General features: G+C 58.0%; 1 protein-coding gene across 2 annotated transcripts in view; it reads left to right on the top strand.

Annotated features, from left to right (window-relative positions):
• Positions 1 to 15837, top strand: part of Ndrg1 (N-myc downstream regulated 1) — a 50012-nt gene that overhangs the window by 15855 nt on the left and 18320 nt on the right. For both annotated transcript variants that reach the window (XM_076835735.2, XM_076835734.2), the window contains exons 4-5: positions 12677 to 12782; positions 13889 to 14009. In XM_076835735.2, coding sequence (XP_076691850.1) covers positions 12677 to 12782; positions 13889 to 14009 — 227 coding nt within the window. The remainder of the gene's footprint in view (positions 1 to 12676; positions 12783 to 13888; positions 14010 to 15837) is intronic.

Genomic DNA, 15837 nt, shown 5'->3' with positions numbered 1-15837 from the left:
TCCGGGGCCCTCCGGCCGACGTGGTCTTCATTATCTGATCAGTAGACAGTGTGGAAAGTTCCCAAAGCTACAGGTTCCTCAAGATACTGAGTTTCTCTTTGCTTAATTGATTGATTGGGGGTTAATTAACAGTGCACAGGTAAGTTTATCGCTTTTCCAGGAATTCGGGAGTAAGAGGCCTGGAGGGAGACGGGCTTAAGAGGTGACAGGTCTGGAGAGGTGACAGGTCTGGAGAGGTGACAGGTCTGGAGAGGTGACAGGTCTGGAGAAGTGCACAGACTTCTGGGTGAAAATCTGTGTCTGTCCTTCCTCTCTGCCTCCTTCCTACCCATTTCTCACTCCTTCTGTCCTGCCTCATAAGGGCCATCAACCTGGCCTTCCCTGGGGTGCTGACCCCGGACTAGAGCCGGCTGTGTTGTGCCCATCTCGACCTCCACCTCCTCTCACAGGGCTCCCGGCTCTGAGCCTCCTGTCTCAGTGACGGCTCGCCCTCCCCATCCACCGACAGCCAGGGAACCCGCGTTATCTCTGGAAGGAGAGGAAATGCAGGGCGGGCGCTGGGGGCAGTGGTTAGCGCAGGTCAATGACAACTAGGCCTCCTAGTTATCGTCCGCCTGTGGAGTTATCATCATCATCATCACACACCATGATAGCCAGTGCTTCTGAGCACCTACTGTGTGCCCAGGGCTGTTACAACTTGTTGTATTTGATTTCTTTAATGAAATGCCTCATTTAATCTTTGCAAGAACTCTGGGTAGGGAAGTTTTGGTGCCATCTGTTCCAGCTGGGGAACCTCCAGGTTACCCAGGCCGTGACCTGGAGAGCTGGAGTGTGGAGCGCTCCCTCTCCCCTGGCTTGTTGGTCCTTCCTCCAGTGCTGACTCAGACCCCTCTGGAATTCAGGGGCACACCCACAGCTCACAGGCAAGGGCACCCTCTCCAAGGTGGTGACATGGGAACCCTCCCGCCCTGTGCACACAGTGGAGATCTCAGCAGAGTCTGCAGGCCATCTGAGCTGCCAGCAGAGACAATTGGAAGGCCCAGCCCACCCCATGCAGGGGCGGGAGCAGGCTCAGGGAGGGGCTCCTGGGGTCCAAGAAGGTTCTGGGGACGGGGTCCAGACAGGACAGCATTCCTCCTCCCTCTCCTTCACCTCCCGCTGGCTCTGGCTGCTCTACCCCCTGAGCCCCGGGCCATCAGCTCCAGCTCCCTGCCATGACCTGGAATGTCATTTTGTGGCTCTTTGTGGAGCATGAGACTCAGATCTTGGTCAAGGAGGGCAGGGTCTCATGGCGGCCTCCAGTTCCACTTGTACTTAAGAACAGAAGAGTCAGTGTAGGGAAGTGAGCCACCCAGGCCACTCCTCAGTGACTGGGGCAGGTTGTGCCAGACCTTGGGCCTCCCTCTCCCAGCCCCAGACGCCCCTGGCAGCCTGCAGAGATGCCCATGAGGTTAGCGACTGCTTCCTGTGCCCAGCACTGTCCCCAGGGCTCCCAGCCAGTATCTCTGCCTCAACAGTGGCACCAGAGGTGCCATCTCGGCTTTGTTCAGGGGGAAATTGAGGCCAGTGTGCTAGGACTGGAAACCACCTCCAGGTCTGCCTGCTGGGAAGCGAGCTCATGTTCTCATGTGCCTTCCTGCGCTGAGGCCTGGCTTCCCCCGCCATCCAGAGCTTGCTCCTGCCCATTTATGTCTCTCAGGACATGGGACATGTGCAGGTGCTCAGGGGGATTGTAAGGGGACTGGATCGGCCTGAGGGATTCTAGGTTTATCTCATCCAGATAGTCAGAGTCCAGTGGGAGAAACTGAGGAGCGGCCAAGGGGAAGTCGTTGACCAGGGCTGCTCTAGGGGCCGCTAGGAGTTGTGACATCTGACCCTGCTTCTAATCTCTCTTCTTTTTTGGCACTCATGATCCAGGGCAGCTAGAGCTGTGGAAATTGCAGCAGCCATCTCCCGAAGCCCTAGATGATCCATGAGGTCTGTGGACTGTGTAGAGCTTAGATGGGCAGCCCCAGGGGCCATCTGATCATCCAGGGCCAGGCTGGGCCCCTCCAGCCTCTGTCTGATAGGAGCCACCCTGACTTATGTCCTCTGTCACAGAGTGTGCCTTGTAGCTAGGTGTGTCTTCCTGGTGCTGTGGTTGTCTGTCCTCCTGAGGGTCCAGGCGGCAGCCCAGGGCTAGGAGAAGTGGACTGCAAGCCCCGAGGACCCGGACACGTTGCTTCACTTCCCTCCAGCCTCAGTTTCCCAATCTGGGAAATGGGAAGCCACTCTAACCTTGCTGGAGTGGCCGTCCGGGGGACGGTGGTGTGACTTCCACATGAGTGCCATTTGGAACACAACACGTCCTCCCTACCTACTACTGTGGGTTTCCCCCATTGTTTTATTGTGGCAGATTACACGCAAAAGGTGTCCTCTTAACCATTCTTAAGCATACAGTGCAGTGGCCTGCAGCACCTCACGGGCAAGGCCGTCACCACTATTCATCTCGAGGGCTTTTCACCATGTGGAGCTGGAACTCTGCCCCCATCAATCAAGGACACCTGTTCCCTGCCCCAGCCCCTGGCAGCCACTTCAAAGCAGGTCCTGTAGATGGCACCGTGCAGTGCTCCTCTTTGGAGACTGGCCTGTTTCACTCAGCCCCGTGTCCTCGAGGTCACCCCTGTGGTAAAGTGTCAGAATGTCCTTCCTTTGTGAGGCCCCGCGTCCTCGCTCATTGCTTATCCAGTCGTCCATTTCTAGACGAGTGCGTGACTTCCACCTTTGGCTCTGGGTGGGGACCCAGGTGTGCAAATACCTATTCTAGACTCTGCTTTCAGTCCTTTGTAACTGGAAGTAGGATTGCTGGAATATGGTTACTGCAGCTTTTTAAAACCCTGCAATGCAGGGACAGGAAGACTCCACCAGAGTGAGGGAAGCCCTGGGCCCAGTCTGGCCTAGGAGGCATGGTCTTCCTGTGCTGGGAAGGCCTTCTTGCTGTGCCGCTCAGTAGCTTGGGAAGCCCTTGATCTGTTTCTCCCTGCAGTCTGGGGAAGCTGGCGGAGCAGAGCAGGCTGACCTGAAGGTGGCTCACGGTGTGTGTGGGGGCAAAGAAACTACACCCTCAGGACACTGGGGATGTGGGGGTCCAGGAGGAGCCTTCTGAAGGGGCTGACTGGTCAGGAGGGGATCTGCAGGCATCCTGCCCCAGGCCTGGGCTGGCCTCTTGGTTCATCCTGAGCTCCCCCGAGGGAGGGGCATCTCCCTATTGTCGTCCTTCCTTCCCTTCACCAACGCCCACTTTGTGACTGGCCTCAGGGGCTGCGGATACAGTGGAGAGGTACCCGGCAGCGCCCTTGTTATCAGGAGTTGGAATTCTAGAATAGCTCCGTGTTCATGAGTGGAGCACGGGTGTGAGGCCTAGTCCAGGTGTTCCCTGTGCTGAGCTCCTCAGCCCCGATGGAGAGCCTCAGCCACCCAGCTGGGAGGGGAGGGCTGGGTTTCACCTCCAGCCACGTGCTCCAGACCCGTGCTCCGAGTCCCCTCCGCGGAGACGAGCACACTGAGCTCAGTGCAGCAACAGGGCAGCTTCAGCCCCCGAGGCTGCTTGAGACAATCTGCCGCTGACCCCCAGCCAGGAGGTGGGAGAGAGCAGGCGGGCACTGTCTTAGGCCAGGGCCGGGGGTGGGCAGCAGAGCTTTTAGAGAGGTGACATTGAACTGAGACCTGAGGGTAGATGGACCCAGTCATGCGACAGGAGCTTAGATCATTGCAGGCTGGGGCAGCAGCCTATGCCTGGGCCCCTCTGGCCTGAATTCCCGAACCTTCCAAGGACAAAGGGGGGTTAACTTTTGAACTGCTAATAGGCTCCATCTCACCAACGAATCACAAAATTTGAGCTGAATCCAAGCTTGAGTGACACTTAATGAAGATTATTATAAGAAGATATTGGGATAAACTGATCTTATTTGGCTGTGGCTCACAGACCTAGTTGACTGGTGATACTGATGAAGGTCTACCCCAGATTTTCAGTGGTGCTCATGAACACTGAGTCTCTACTCTCAGGTGCGAGTTCAGTGCAGGGTTTCCTTACTAGGGGCCATTCAGTGTCACCAGCAATGCCTGCTGGCCCGATGGGATACTGCCCACAGGGTTGGGAGCTGAGGGTGATGGAGCAGGGTCATGGTGTCTGGGAAGTGTTTCTGCCCAGGAACTGGCCAGCTGGTTCTGACCTCAGCATTCACACAGGGGCCCCAGAAAAACCACAGGCACCTATCTGCCCTGGCCTTCGGTGTCCTCTGACTGGCCAACTGGTGCCCAGGGCTTGCCTCACTCTCTTGTGTAGATTCCTGGGACATGTTCTGTCTTCCCCAGTTTATAGGGGAGGAAACCGAGTCTTCCCCATGGCCAGCAGCGAGGGGGCCCTGCTGATGCCAGCTGTCTGAGCCAGGACTGGTCTCTGGCCCCTGGGACCTTACTGTGGTCCCAGACCTGGGAGGGCCAGCCAGCCCGCAGGACTTGATGCCCATGGCCCTCTGCAGTTCCTTTTTAGACATCTGGAGTATCATTGGTCTTACGTTTAATGCGTCAAGGATTCCAATCGCTGCTCCTTAGTGGCCAACTGCATGTATCTCTTTATCTCGATGGAAACCCTGACTCTCTAGCCAGGTCCTTGGGGTTGGAGACTAAGGAATGTACCTGCTTTCATCCAGGTCATTGCTTGACAAACAGCTAGTTTCAGCATTTGAGCTATCACGGCAGACTCCCCGTCCTTCCCTTTCAGCTTTTAAATGTTTCCGTGAGTCAAAACACACACCCTGCAGGCCGGAGCTCAGCCGAGAGAAGCTGCTGATTGTGTGCTGCTCGTCTGGACAACCCGTGCAAGAGACAGCATGGTGCCAGAGCAGATGGCCCACACCCTTCTCTCCCCTTGGTCAGCATCTCCCTAGGGGGTCTGTTGGTCTGGGACATGTCCCAGGGCAGACTGGTCAGTGGTGCATGCGAGGTTCCTCCAGCTGATCTCTGACCCTGCATCCCATTCCGGAGCCCTCCTGTACCCTGGGAGGCCGCTGGCCTGAGGCGCCACACTACAGGAAGGATGTGTCTGATCCGGTCTGCTGAGAAGGCTCTGGCCTCGGGGTCTGGGCAGTTGTGTTTACAGGTCTGATGGGGGGAAGGCTGGAGTATTGGGGGCTCTGGTTTGTTTTCTTTGGCTAGAACTCCATGACCCAGACCATCAGAACTGGCAGGTGCCTTTGAGATGGCCCAGCTCTAGCCCTTTTGCTCCAGAGGAGAATCTCATCTGGACCACCTCATCTCTAGGCTTCCTGGACAGGGTGGGAGGTACTGTCCTCCTTTGCAGAGAGAGTGCAGGTTGAAGATGTGTGGGGAACTTGCAATGTGGTTGCCCTAAATTTAGGTCCAGCAGACTCCTGAAAATGTAGCCATCATGGAAGATGGAGGGTGATGGCTCTTGGGCATGAACTCCACCCCAGAAACAGTGCTGGGGATCCACCAGGTCCTCTCAGCTGGCCCTGCAGCAGCCTTGTAAGGGAGCTATTGCATCCCACAATGTAAGTGCCAGGAGGACTTAAGGGATCTGCCCCGTGTCACACCGCGAGGAGACAGATGGTGGAACGCTCAGCCCGGGCCTGAGCAGAGTCTTTCTGGGAAGGAGCCACAGAGCTGCCTGCACTACCCACAACTCTCCCCCACAGGCGGAGTGACTCCCTGTGGCACCCTGGTCGCCTTTTCTGTTGGATTTGCTCTTTCTAGTTCTTTCCACCTGCATCTGGCGTTACTCAGATGGATTGATTTGATTTGGTTTCCATGGGAATCGTGTTTGTGTGCTCACCAGGGCTCTCTGGGAAATGAGCTGATGCTCCCCACAGGTCCTGGTGCGGGGAGAGGGGCGGGGGCAGCACAGCTGGTGGGCAGGTCTCCAGGTCTGAGTCCAGGAAGTGTGGTCCCTCTGGGGGGCTGGTCCTTTCCCCTTCCCTCGGCACCCATCGGCTCGCAGGGAAAGCGGAAACAGCGGACCTTCTGCTGACCCCGTCCTGTGCACGCAGTTCCTTCTTGTTTGCCCCCTAAGCGAAGGTGTGCAGATAGAGACAGAAGCTAGGAAATCCCCAACGCACCCATTCCCTGTCCCCCGCCCCCGCACTGCCCCACTTCCTGGCAAAGCCTCCAGGTTGTGCAGCAAACCCGGGTGACAGATGGCAGAAGCTCTCATCTGGATTAACGTAAAATGAGGCTTTGAGAAATAAACACGGGCTGCTGCCCCCCCCCCCCCTTCTGTGGGTTCCCTGGATGCCCTCCTGCCGGAATGGAAGGATGTCTTGGTCACCAGGTGCCTGGGTGGACTCAGAGCTGGGTCATCGAGGTCTGTCCAGGCTCTGACACACTGACCAGTGTGTCACCCTTGTGCTTTCCTTTATAGTATGGCTGCTAAATCCCTGAGCATCTTATCCATGCTCCAGGTAGGAAGTAGGTGGAGGGGCAAGAGGAAAAAATTTCCAAGGTTGATCCTTAAAACAAACGATCAAAGCTCTCCATAAAGCCCCAGCGAGTTCTGCTGACATTTTATTGGCCCAAACTGAGCCTTCTGACCATCTTGTCTCCAGGTGCAGTGGTCAGAGGGGTGTCCAGACCCAGCTGCGCCTGACCACTTGCTGGGCCTCCCTGGGGATCTGCTTTCAAATCTTTAAACCGAGGGAGGGCGTCTGTCTCGGAGGGTCTTGAGCACTGACCCTCATGGCCTTTCACTGGGCCGCAGGCCTGGGCCTCCTGCCCCATGGCGTTGGGCCCCTTTCTCTTTTCCCTCGTCCCAGAAAGATTTTGCTGCTGGTTCTTTTCTCCTCAGGGAGTGGAGGTCTGCAGGGTGGGTCCCAGCTGTATGTGGTGACCCCAGGCGATGCCCTTCTGCTCTCAGCAGCCTGCTGCCCTGCCCTGCCCACTGGGGGGACAGTGTTAGAGAGCACTGAGGATTGAAGGGGGAGCCTCTGGTCCAGCCCGGCCTCCTGAGGTTTCCTGTGCTCCAGGTGTCCCCATGGGCCTGTGCAGCCTGGAGGGGCCAGTTGTGGCTACGGGAGCCTGCCTTGAATATTTGCATGTGCCCTGGCACCCACCTGCAGCCTTAGAGGCTGTCTTTGCTGCCGGGGCAGTGTGGGGCCAGACCTGGCTGCAGTGGTCACCCGTGAGTGGGTGGCTCTCTGCCAATGCTGCTGAGATCCCCTGCTCCCCAGCTCCTCCCTGGGCCTCCTTCCCAGGAGTGCCCACCTCTCCTCCCGGTGGACTCAGGAAGAGCTAGGAAGATGGGGAGGGCGTGCTAGCTTATAAAAGATGGTGGTGGGGTAACTTCCCCACACTCTCTGCAGCCCTGTGATTGGCCTGGACTCCATGCAGGTCTGGTGGGCCACAGTCGGCTTTCCTGGCCTGCCTTTCCATAGGCACCTCCCACTGTGGCCACACTGTGGCCCCAAAGCTTGATTGGCAGGGGAAGGGTGACCCCATGCACCCTCTGACTTGGGTAAGCTGTCTTCCTCTTAGAGCATCTGCCTGGGCCCGCTGAGAGGGGGGATGATGGAGGGTGTGGCCGCTGGTCTTCACAGCCCCCGATGGTCCAGCCACTTGACCTCGCCGGTCATGGTAGTCATCTCTGGAACAGCTGTCTGTGATGACTGATGAGGAGGGTGACACTGTGACACAGTGTCTAGGTCCCAGCAGTGGTGTGAGTCCTGGGAACAGCTCTGGGGAGCAGGCAGGCTCCTTACTGACCTCTGTTTACAGTTCAGGGAAGAGATTCTCAGAGAAAGTCCATCATTTGGCCAAGGGCACGTGGTGGATGTGTCGTTAGGGTTAATGTCACTCAACAAGCAGTGACCTCACCAGGAAATGTGTGCTGTTCCTGCTGCCACCTGGAAGGCCTAGCCCAGCGTGCCGTGAATGTCACCCGCCCAGGTTCCTCCCTCTTCTGTCACCCTGATTGTAGCTTCTGTCTTTCCTTCATAGTATGGCTGCTAAGTCCCCAGCATCTTATCCGTGCTCCAGGTAGGAAGTAGGTGGAGGGCAAGAGGAAAGTTCCAAGATTGATCCTTAAACGAACAAAGCTCTCCACGAAGCCCCAGCAAGTTCTGCTGACATTGTCTTGGCCAGAACTGAGCCTTCTGACCATCTTCTGATGCAAGGGAATGGGGAAGGGAATTTTATCAGCACAATCTGTTGGGCCCACAATTGGAATTCTGTTGTAAAAAAGAAGGGTTCCGCTGTTTGGGATGACAAACAGCAGGAGTCGGCCGTGGGTCACGGCGCTCCCTCGCCAGGAGTGGCAGCCGGAGAGAGGAGATCTTCAGGGTGGGAGTGGGGGCGCCTTTCCCCACTCAGCAGCTTCCTGGCAGTATAGACTGCAGCAGCAGGTGCCGTGCTTACTGCTTGCTGGCTCAGGCAGTGTAGATGGCGTCAGTCCCCAAGTGTCCCTGGGGGGGGGCTGACAGTGCTCCAGGAGGCAGCTGTTGGGCACTCAGTGCCAGAGAAGGGAACAAGCAGGCATGGCGCCTGTGGCGCGGGGTGGGAAGGGCCTCTCCTGAAGGCCAGTCCCTCCTGAGCCCCTCCCGCCCTCCCACACCTGCCCACAGACACGTGCACCTGCCGCCCGCGGCACCTGCAGCTTTAGCAGAGCACAGGAGAGTGTTATCTCTCCATCCTGTGCTGCCTGGACTTCCAGCACCAGGAAATCCACACAGGGCTGTAGTCCGATAAATGTGGGGAGCCTGACGTGTGGCCCCCTTTAGCGAGTCCACTGCGGATTGCGTGTCAAGCCTTCCGGAACCCCTTCTTCATGTAACACCTGGCATTCTGCGCAAAACAGGATGTAAAGAGAGCAGGCTTTGAACTTGGACTGTCCAAATCCAAGTGGGGCTCAAGGCCCTCTCCACCACTCCAGCTGTGCAACCTTAGACAAGTTCCTCCACCTCTCTCAGCCTCAGTTTCCTCGTCTGCGCAGAACAGATGGCTGTTCCCAGATGGGTCTCTGGGGATTTGCTGAGCAAGCACGTAAGATGCTCAGGCAGGGCCTGGGGTGAGGAGCCTTGGCTGAGCAGGTCCTTACCGCCACCACCACCACCACCACCACCCTGCACCTCCAGAGAGTAGCTCTCTAGGGTCCCGCTGATCAGTGAATGAAAGATCAGGGTGGCCTGGCTTTTGTCTCTCGTACCTTCCCAGCTGGGTGAGGCCCCTTGAGCAGGGATTGTGCAGTCTGCCTCTGAGCTGCAGGGCAGCTGAGGATGGGTTCTGGTTGGTGGAGGAGGGGGTGTGTGTTCCCACCATTGTCCCAGCCAGGGGTGCCTTCCAGTGAGCCTGAGCCAGGTCTTCCCGCATCAGGCTGGAGGGCATGCAGAGCATCCTGCGGTTGTGGCCACCGGTTTCTGGTGGCGGCTTGGGTTTCGGGTGCCTCGTGTCGGTGAGATCGTGGGAGATACGATAAGTTCCTCCCTGCAGGACAGTGGGTGATTGATCCCCACAGGGACAGGAGGACAGAGCGTTCCTTTAGGACTGAAGAGGACAATGGCGTGTGTTTGTGGCTATTTTCATTCTCCCATTCAGTCTCAGACGCAGTCTTCCTGGTTTTGGCTGATGGAGAGCGTGCGCCAGGGCTGGCTCAGAACCGCCTGAGCACAGTTTGTAACGTGGGGCACAGGCTCTGGCGCCCGGCACCCCAGCACCCACCTCTCTTCCTCCTCCTCCTTTATGTGTGCTGGTGGACCTGGACCTCTCCAGGGATGATGGGGGCCAGCAGATCCTTGGCACAAGGACACAGGACCCTGCAGATAAAGGCCCTAGCTTTGGTTCTTCCTCTGCCAGCTGGTGACCTTGGGGAGTCCCCTAGGTTTCTCCACCCATAGAATTGGTCTGCAGGTGTTCCTGCGGCTGTGTGTCAGGTACTCTTCCCTAGGGCCACCTGTGACCAGAGGTAGCCTGCACCTTGTGCCCCAATGTCACTTCCACATCCCGAGCCTCAGGCCTTTGTCCTTCCTAAGAGGCCAACCATGGGGGTCGCCTCTTCCTCCAGGACCTGCTCAGGCACAAGGTCGGGCAGGCCGAGGCAGTGGCCATGGCGATGACCTCTTGTGCTCCTTGGTGAGGGCGAGCCAGGTGGGCTGCGCAGCTGCTCCCTGGTCCTGGGTGTCCAGAAGGACTGGATGAGTGTGTGGCAGTTTGGAGAGAGGCGCCGGAGAGTGGATCCAGAGGGGACTGGTGCCCCCGTGGAGGATGCGCTCCCTAGGGATACTGCGGACATTACCCAGGGCTCCAGAGGCTCTGCCAGCGGACACTGAGCCCCTCTGCATGCAGATGGCTGTGCCAGGCCTGAACCTGGACCGGCAATAGGGCCAGCTGGCCTTCCCCCTGTGACTGATGGGTAGGCCCTTCCAGTTAAGGTTGGTAATTAGTAAGATCACCAAAGAACGAGTCCAATCTGCTCCTACGCCACCCTGGGGGCTGCTGCGGACAGTCTGACCAGTGGGCCAGGTGTCCCAGCTCTGCCCCCTATTTCAACTCTGTGCCAAGGACCCCCTTTCCGCTGGGGGCTGTGTCCTACTCTGCGTGGTGGTCTCCACCTTTAGGAACCCAGGTGGAGAGGCGAGGACCCCAAGGCCCAGAGAGACGGGCAGGGTGGAATGCAGACTTGGACCCGAGGTCTGCAGGCGTAGGGGACTGCCTGGCTTGGCCTATTTTTAGAAGGAGCCATGTGGGTCAGCCTGGGAGACAATAAAGAATGTGGCCCCATAATAAGCCATTGTTCCCATGATGGCTTCAGGGCCCACAGATGATCTGTGGCCCCACTGGGAGGCCATGGATTTTTCCAGCGCTTGTTGTGGGCAGGAAAGAAGTGCTGGGCCCTGACGAAACAGGAAGGGGACAGGAAGACGGTGAGCTCTGGTATCCAGTGACTTATTTGGGGGGTGATAAGGCAGATGGCCAGGCAGACCCTGTCCTGGTGGGCCTGGGCACTATCAGGGGGCTGGGCCTTCTCTGTCCTGGGCCTGTGTGGGCACCCTCTCCTGGCAAGCCCTCTGCATCCTGGGAGGGTCGGTTCCCCCCACCAGGCACTGCGGTGGCCCCAGGCTGGCTGGCTTTGCTTCTTGAGGTGATTGCTGGGAGTCCCTGCATCCTTCTGCCTGGGATGGGGGCAGGATTTTCATGTTTTGGTTAAAGTTATACCGAGCTTCCATCCTCCCGAGGGGGGGCCTGGGGGTCCGTTCCCTGGCTGGGGAACTACTGGCTTTATGGTTTCCAGCTTTTCTGGCTCTTCCCACAGCCCCCTGGGGGGACACAGTCCTCTTCTTCAGCTCCCTGACCCAGGTACCTGCCATCCTGGGACTCCACCACCCCCTGTAGCTTGTGAGTTCCTATCTGCTTTAAGGACTGAGGGAGCCTGGCACATGGGCTGGTTGCGGTTGAACCAGCTTCAGTCTCAGGCTGAGAGCCTCAAGGTGTGATCCGGCCCAGCCTGTGTAGACAGTGGGTGTGGCTGGGTCTCCGGGCCTCACAGGAGAGCATTCGCACAGCGCCACCTGCTGTATGCTGTGGGTCTCCACCATCCCCAGGAGGGGGGACAGACGGCCTTCCACGTTACCAGTGGGGTCCATGTGCCCAAGCTGAGAGGGCTCCTAGGGGGTGGCCCACCAGCCCTTCCTGGTGTGAACTCTGGGCTTCTCTTTCCACAACCAGGCAGTGACTGACACATCACCTCTTGGTGGCTGGCTTTAGTACAAGGACAGTGGGGGGCCACTGGGGGAGGCGGCTTGAGCAAGCAGTCAGGGGAACTGCCGTGCCTGGGAGAGGAGCCACCTGACTCTGTGAGGCTGGGGGAGAAGAGGAGGAGGAGGGACATGGTATCATTCAGGACTCTTGGTCAACCCCAAATGGCTTCCGTGAGGCTGGAAGTTGTGGCCTAGTTAACTGTTCCAGGTGGTAGACAGCAGTGCTGAGAGCTCTTTCCTCTTTTCCGTGTCTGGTTGGCCTGGGTTTTCCTCAGGCAGGCCCTCATCCTCGTGGTAACAATATGGCTACTGTAGATCCAGCCCTCCTAGCCTTGCTCTGTCCAGTCCCATCCACTTCTGCAGTAGTTGGCTCTGACCTGCAATAGAAAGGTGGAGTGCAGGAATCGGCTTTGGACTGTGGAACAGGGGGCAGGAGTGAGCATCACAAACCTCCTGGGGGGGAGAATGGGGTGAATTTCCAAGGAAACTGGAGGCTGAGCTGGGAAATGGGAGGAGAATTCTGGGCAGCCCCAAATCATCAGACGTCCGTCACAGGGGGACTAACCTATGGGACAGGTGAGGCATGAGATGGGGTAGACAGGAAGCTCAGCTGCAATGGCCTCAGTTTTCTGGGTGGAGAAAACAAAGTCCATTGTAGAGAGGGCCACCACGGGCCGGCCCTTGCCCTGCGTTTTGTGCAGTTAACAACGGGGGGCACCGGGACTCCTTCCTCTGCCTCCCCCTGGAGCTCTCCCCCGCTTCCTTCCTCCCTCCCTCTTCTTCTGGGTGTGGTTTCTAGCCAGAAAAATCTGCTGCCTGAGACTCAAGGCTCTGGGGCCACATGAGAGGGGTGCTCAGAGCGTCCTCCGACACGGCGGGAGGCACGCCAGCTCCCTGACCCCACGTGACGGCCCCTGTCTGCCGTCTCTCCTCAGGAGCAAGACATCGAGACGTTACATGGCTCCCTGCACGTCACGCTGTGTGGGACCCCCAAGGGAAACCGGCCCGTCATCCTCACGTACCACGACATTGGCATGAACCGTAAGTTCCGAGGATCGCTGTTCCCTGTTGGGTGGTCATCTGGCCATCTGGTCCCCAGGACGGGCTGGAGCTGTTTCCTCTTGGGGGACTTCTTGGAACTGTTTGGGGAGGATCTCCTGCCACACTGGGAAGCCCTGCAGGCACGCTGGTGGGGCTTGGCACTGTCCTCGCACAGGAGCACCAGGGCCCTCTGCTGCCTGCCTCAGGTCTTCATGCTTTTATTGCTGGATAATGTTCCACTGAATGGATGTGCCACATTGGTTTATCTGCCCTCCAGTTGTTGGACACGGGGCCCTTTCTGCTTTGGGCTGTGGTGGATAGTGCTGCTCTGAAGGCTTAGACATTGAATTCTTTAGATGACCAGATAGTGTTACCGTGTGGGTGGCCAGTTTTCCATAAAGGGGTAAAATAGGAGCTAGCCCCTGTTACCGTGATTTGGAACAGGGGTGAGTTTCTGCGGTGAGTCAGAAGGCGCCATCTGAGCTGGAGTGTGCAGGAGGGTGCTGATTGGGGGTGGAGAACTGCCTCCTTTCCACCTTTTCCTTCAGCTTGTGAGCCTTCGGGGTGGGGACGAGGTCAGCTGCTGGAAGCCAGGTTGCCCTTCACGCTCCCTGTGCTTCCCCGTCTGTCCCTTGTGTCCATCACGTACCAGGTCCCACGCCAGGTACTTTTGGAGACCTCACCTTGTTTCATTGGTCTCCGAGAAGGCAGTGCACTTGCGTCAGATCTGCCGCTCCCCTGCTTAGCCCAGGGTTAGGGTGGGCTGAACGCTGTAGCAAGAGGCCCCCAGAATGGGCCTCTCTCCTCACTCCGTCATAGTTGAGGCATTCCGTGAGACATGTCCCGTGTGTTGACTCAGGGACGTGGGGCCCTTTTAACTAGTAGCTCTGCCATCCCCTGGGTCCTCCGCAGCTCCTGCTGGCTCCTGTGACTTACTCTTGCCTTTATCCCTAGAGGAGGGCAGAGTGGGGCAGGGAATGTCCCCGTCCTCCGTCCCCTTGCTGAGTATGAGTGACAGTAGCAGAAGAGATGTGCTTTGCCCTCTGCCACCTGACTGTTCCCTCCCCTAACTCCCTTCCCATTCCCCTTCCCCGCCTGTTCTCCAGACAAAACCTGCTACAACCCCCTCTTCAACTACGAGGACATGCAGGAGATCACCCAGCACTTTGCCGTCTGCCACGTGGACGCCCCTGGCCAGCAGGATGGTGCTCCCTCCTTCCCCGTGGGGTGAGACCAGGGGTCTGTGTGGGGTGCAGTCGGGGGGTGGGAGTGTCGAGCTGGCTTTAAAAACTTTTAATCATGATAAAATATAATATTTACTATTTTAACCATTTTTGTGGCTATATAGACCTATGTCACAAAATTGACCCTTTTAACCATTTTTAAGGTTACAGTTTGGCGGCGTCTAGTACAGGGCAGACATTGTGCCGTGGTCCATCCATGGTCTGTCTCTAGGACTCTTTAGCCACCCCACACTGTGCCCATTAAACCCTGACCCCTGTTTCTGGTTGGGCTGGCTTCGTGCCAGGGGGGTTCACCCTGCGCGGAACCTACCTGGGAGTCACTTTGACAGGACCAACTGGTCAAGGGGGAAGAAGACCTAGAAAGCTGAGAAGACAGAGGGAAGGCAGTAATTCTGAGGCAGCGCCTCCTTGGGCCAGGCTTCAACTTGTTACTTATAAATGTCCTTTGCCCTGCCTCTTTGTGGCCAGGGGTCTCTGCCTGGTGTCGCGAGCTCTGTTTTCGACATGTAGAAAGAGAGGCCTGGCGTGGTAGCCACCTGGCTCAAGGTCACGTAGCTGGGATGAGGGGGTCTGCTGAGACCCACGTCCTTGGTACATGTGACTGCCTTGTTCCAGGGCGCTGGCCCTGCCCAGGCCTCCTTAGGTCCCTTGGTGCAGCCATGGCCAGGCTTGCTGGCCCCCAAATAGCACCTGGTATATGTGGGGGGCGGGGCTTCCTTGGCTTACAGGCTTCTAGAAAGGCCTTCTTGGCATTTACCGGCAGATGTCCTTTCTCCTTAGTGGCCAGAATTCTTAATTTTCAACCTTCATCAGAGAGGAAGGGAAGGGACACCCACTCCTTGTGGTAGGATCAGAGATAAAAATCTTTTGAAACCCAGGGACACAGTTACCTGTCAACTAGAAGACATGCCGCTTAGGTGGGGCCAACTGTTGGAAAGACTCGGTAAAGCAGAGGCTCCCAGCTCCCCGGGAGGTCCTAGGAGTGTGTCCACCTCCAGGGACTTTGTTCAGTGGATCTGGAGACCGTCATGGAGGGTGGTTTCCCTGAGATCACTAGGTTGACTCCAGAGTGAGTGGGTGGGGCCCGGTGTGGGAGGGACCTGGCTTGTTCCTGTGCCTGGAGCCTGGGCGTGGGGGTCTGCCAGGCCCTCTGAGTGCTGAGTCAGCCATGCAGGTGGGGGCCCCTGCTGGCTCCTGGCCCTGAAGTCCATGCCCTGCCCAGGATCCCATTGTCCCCTGCTGCACCAGACCTGGGAGCGGGAGGGAGCAGCAGCCCCTGCAGGTGGAAGCGGCTTCCCCAGGGTCCCTCAGGGAGCTTCGGGCCCACGCTGAGCTGTGGCACTTGGAAGGGGCCTGGTGCCTTTGCGCCCCTCTCCTAAGGCTCGCCTGGGTTCACTGGGTTACACGGTCCAGCTCTTCCTGGCAGGACGTCTGCACACGCCGGCCCCTCCTGGACAGCAACTCTGACACTCTTCAGGCTCCCAGGGTCCTCAGGGCCACTTCCCCTAGAAGCCCCTCCTGCCCACCCGAGCAGAGTCCCCTCTCAGCCCTCGGGTTCCCTTTGTAGCCCCGCCGTGCGTCATGCCTGCTGGTTTCCGCTGACTCACCAGCTGGGTCCTGGGCTGGGCCTTGTCTGCTCAGCTCACGTGGTCTCCTGTGGCCTCCCGAGAGCCGGGCGTGTGTCAGGCCGTGCCTGTCCCAGTTCCTGCTCCCGGAGACTGAGGCTGTGGCCTTCCAGCCCACGCCGACGCTTCCTTCCAAAGCCAGAGAGAGCTGTTTGTGGCCCACCGTCCACGGTCTTGGAGGCCAAG

This window comes from Callospermophilus lateralis, chromosome 16 (genome assembly GCF_048772815.1).
Source record: "Callospermophilus lateralis isolate mCalLat2 chromosome 16, mCalLat2.hap1, whole genome shotgun sequence".
Taxonomy (NCBI): domain Eukaryota; kingdom Metazoa; phylum Chordata; class Mammalia; order Rodentia; family Sciuridae; genus Callospermophilus; species Callospermophilus lateralis.
Note: the sequence above shows the minus strand (reverse complement) of the source record. Positions and strands in the feature narration are given on the sequence as shown.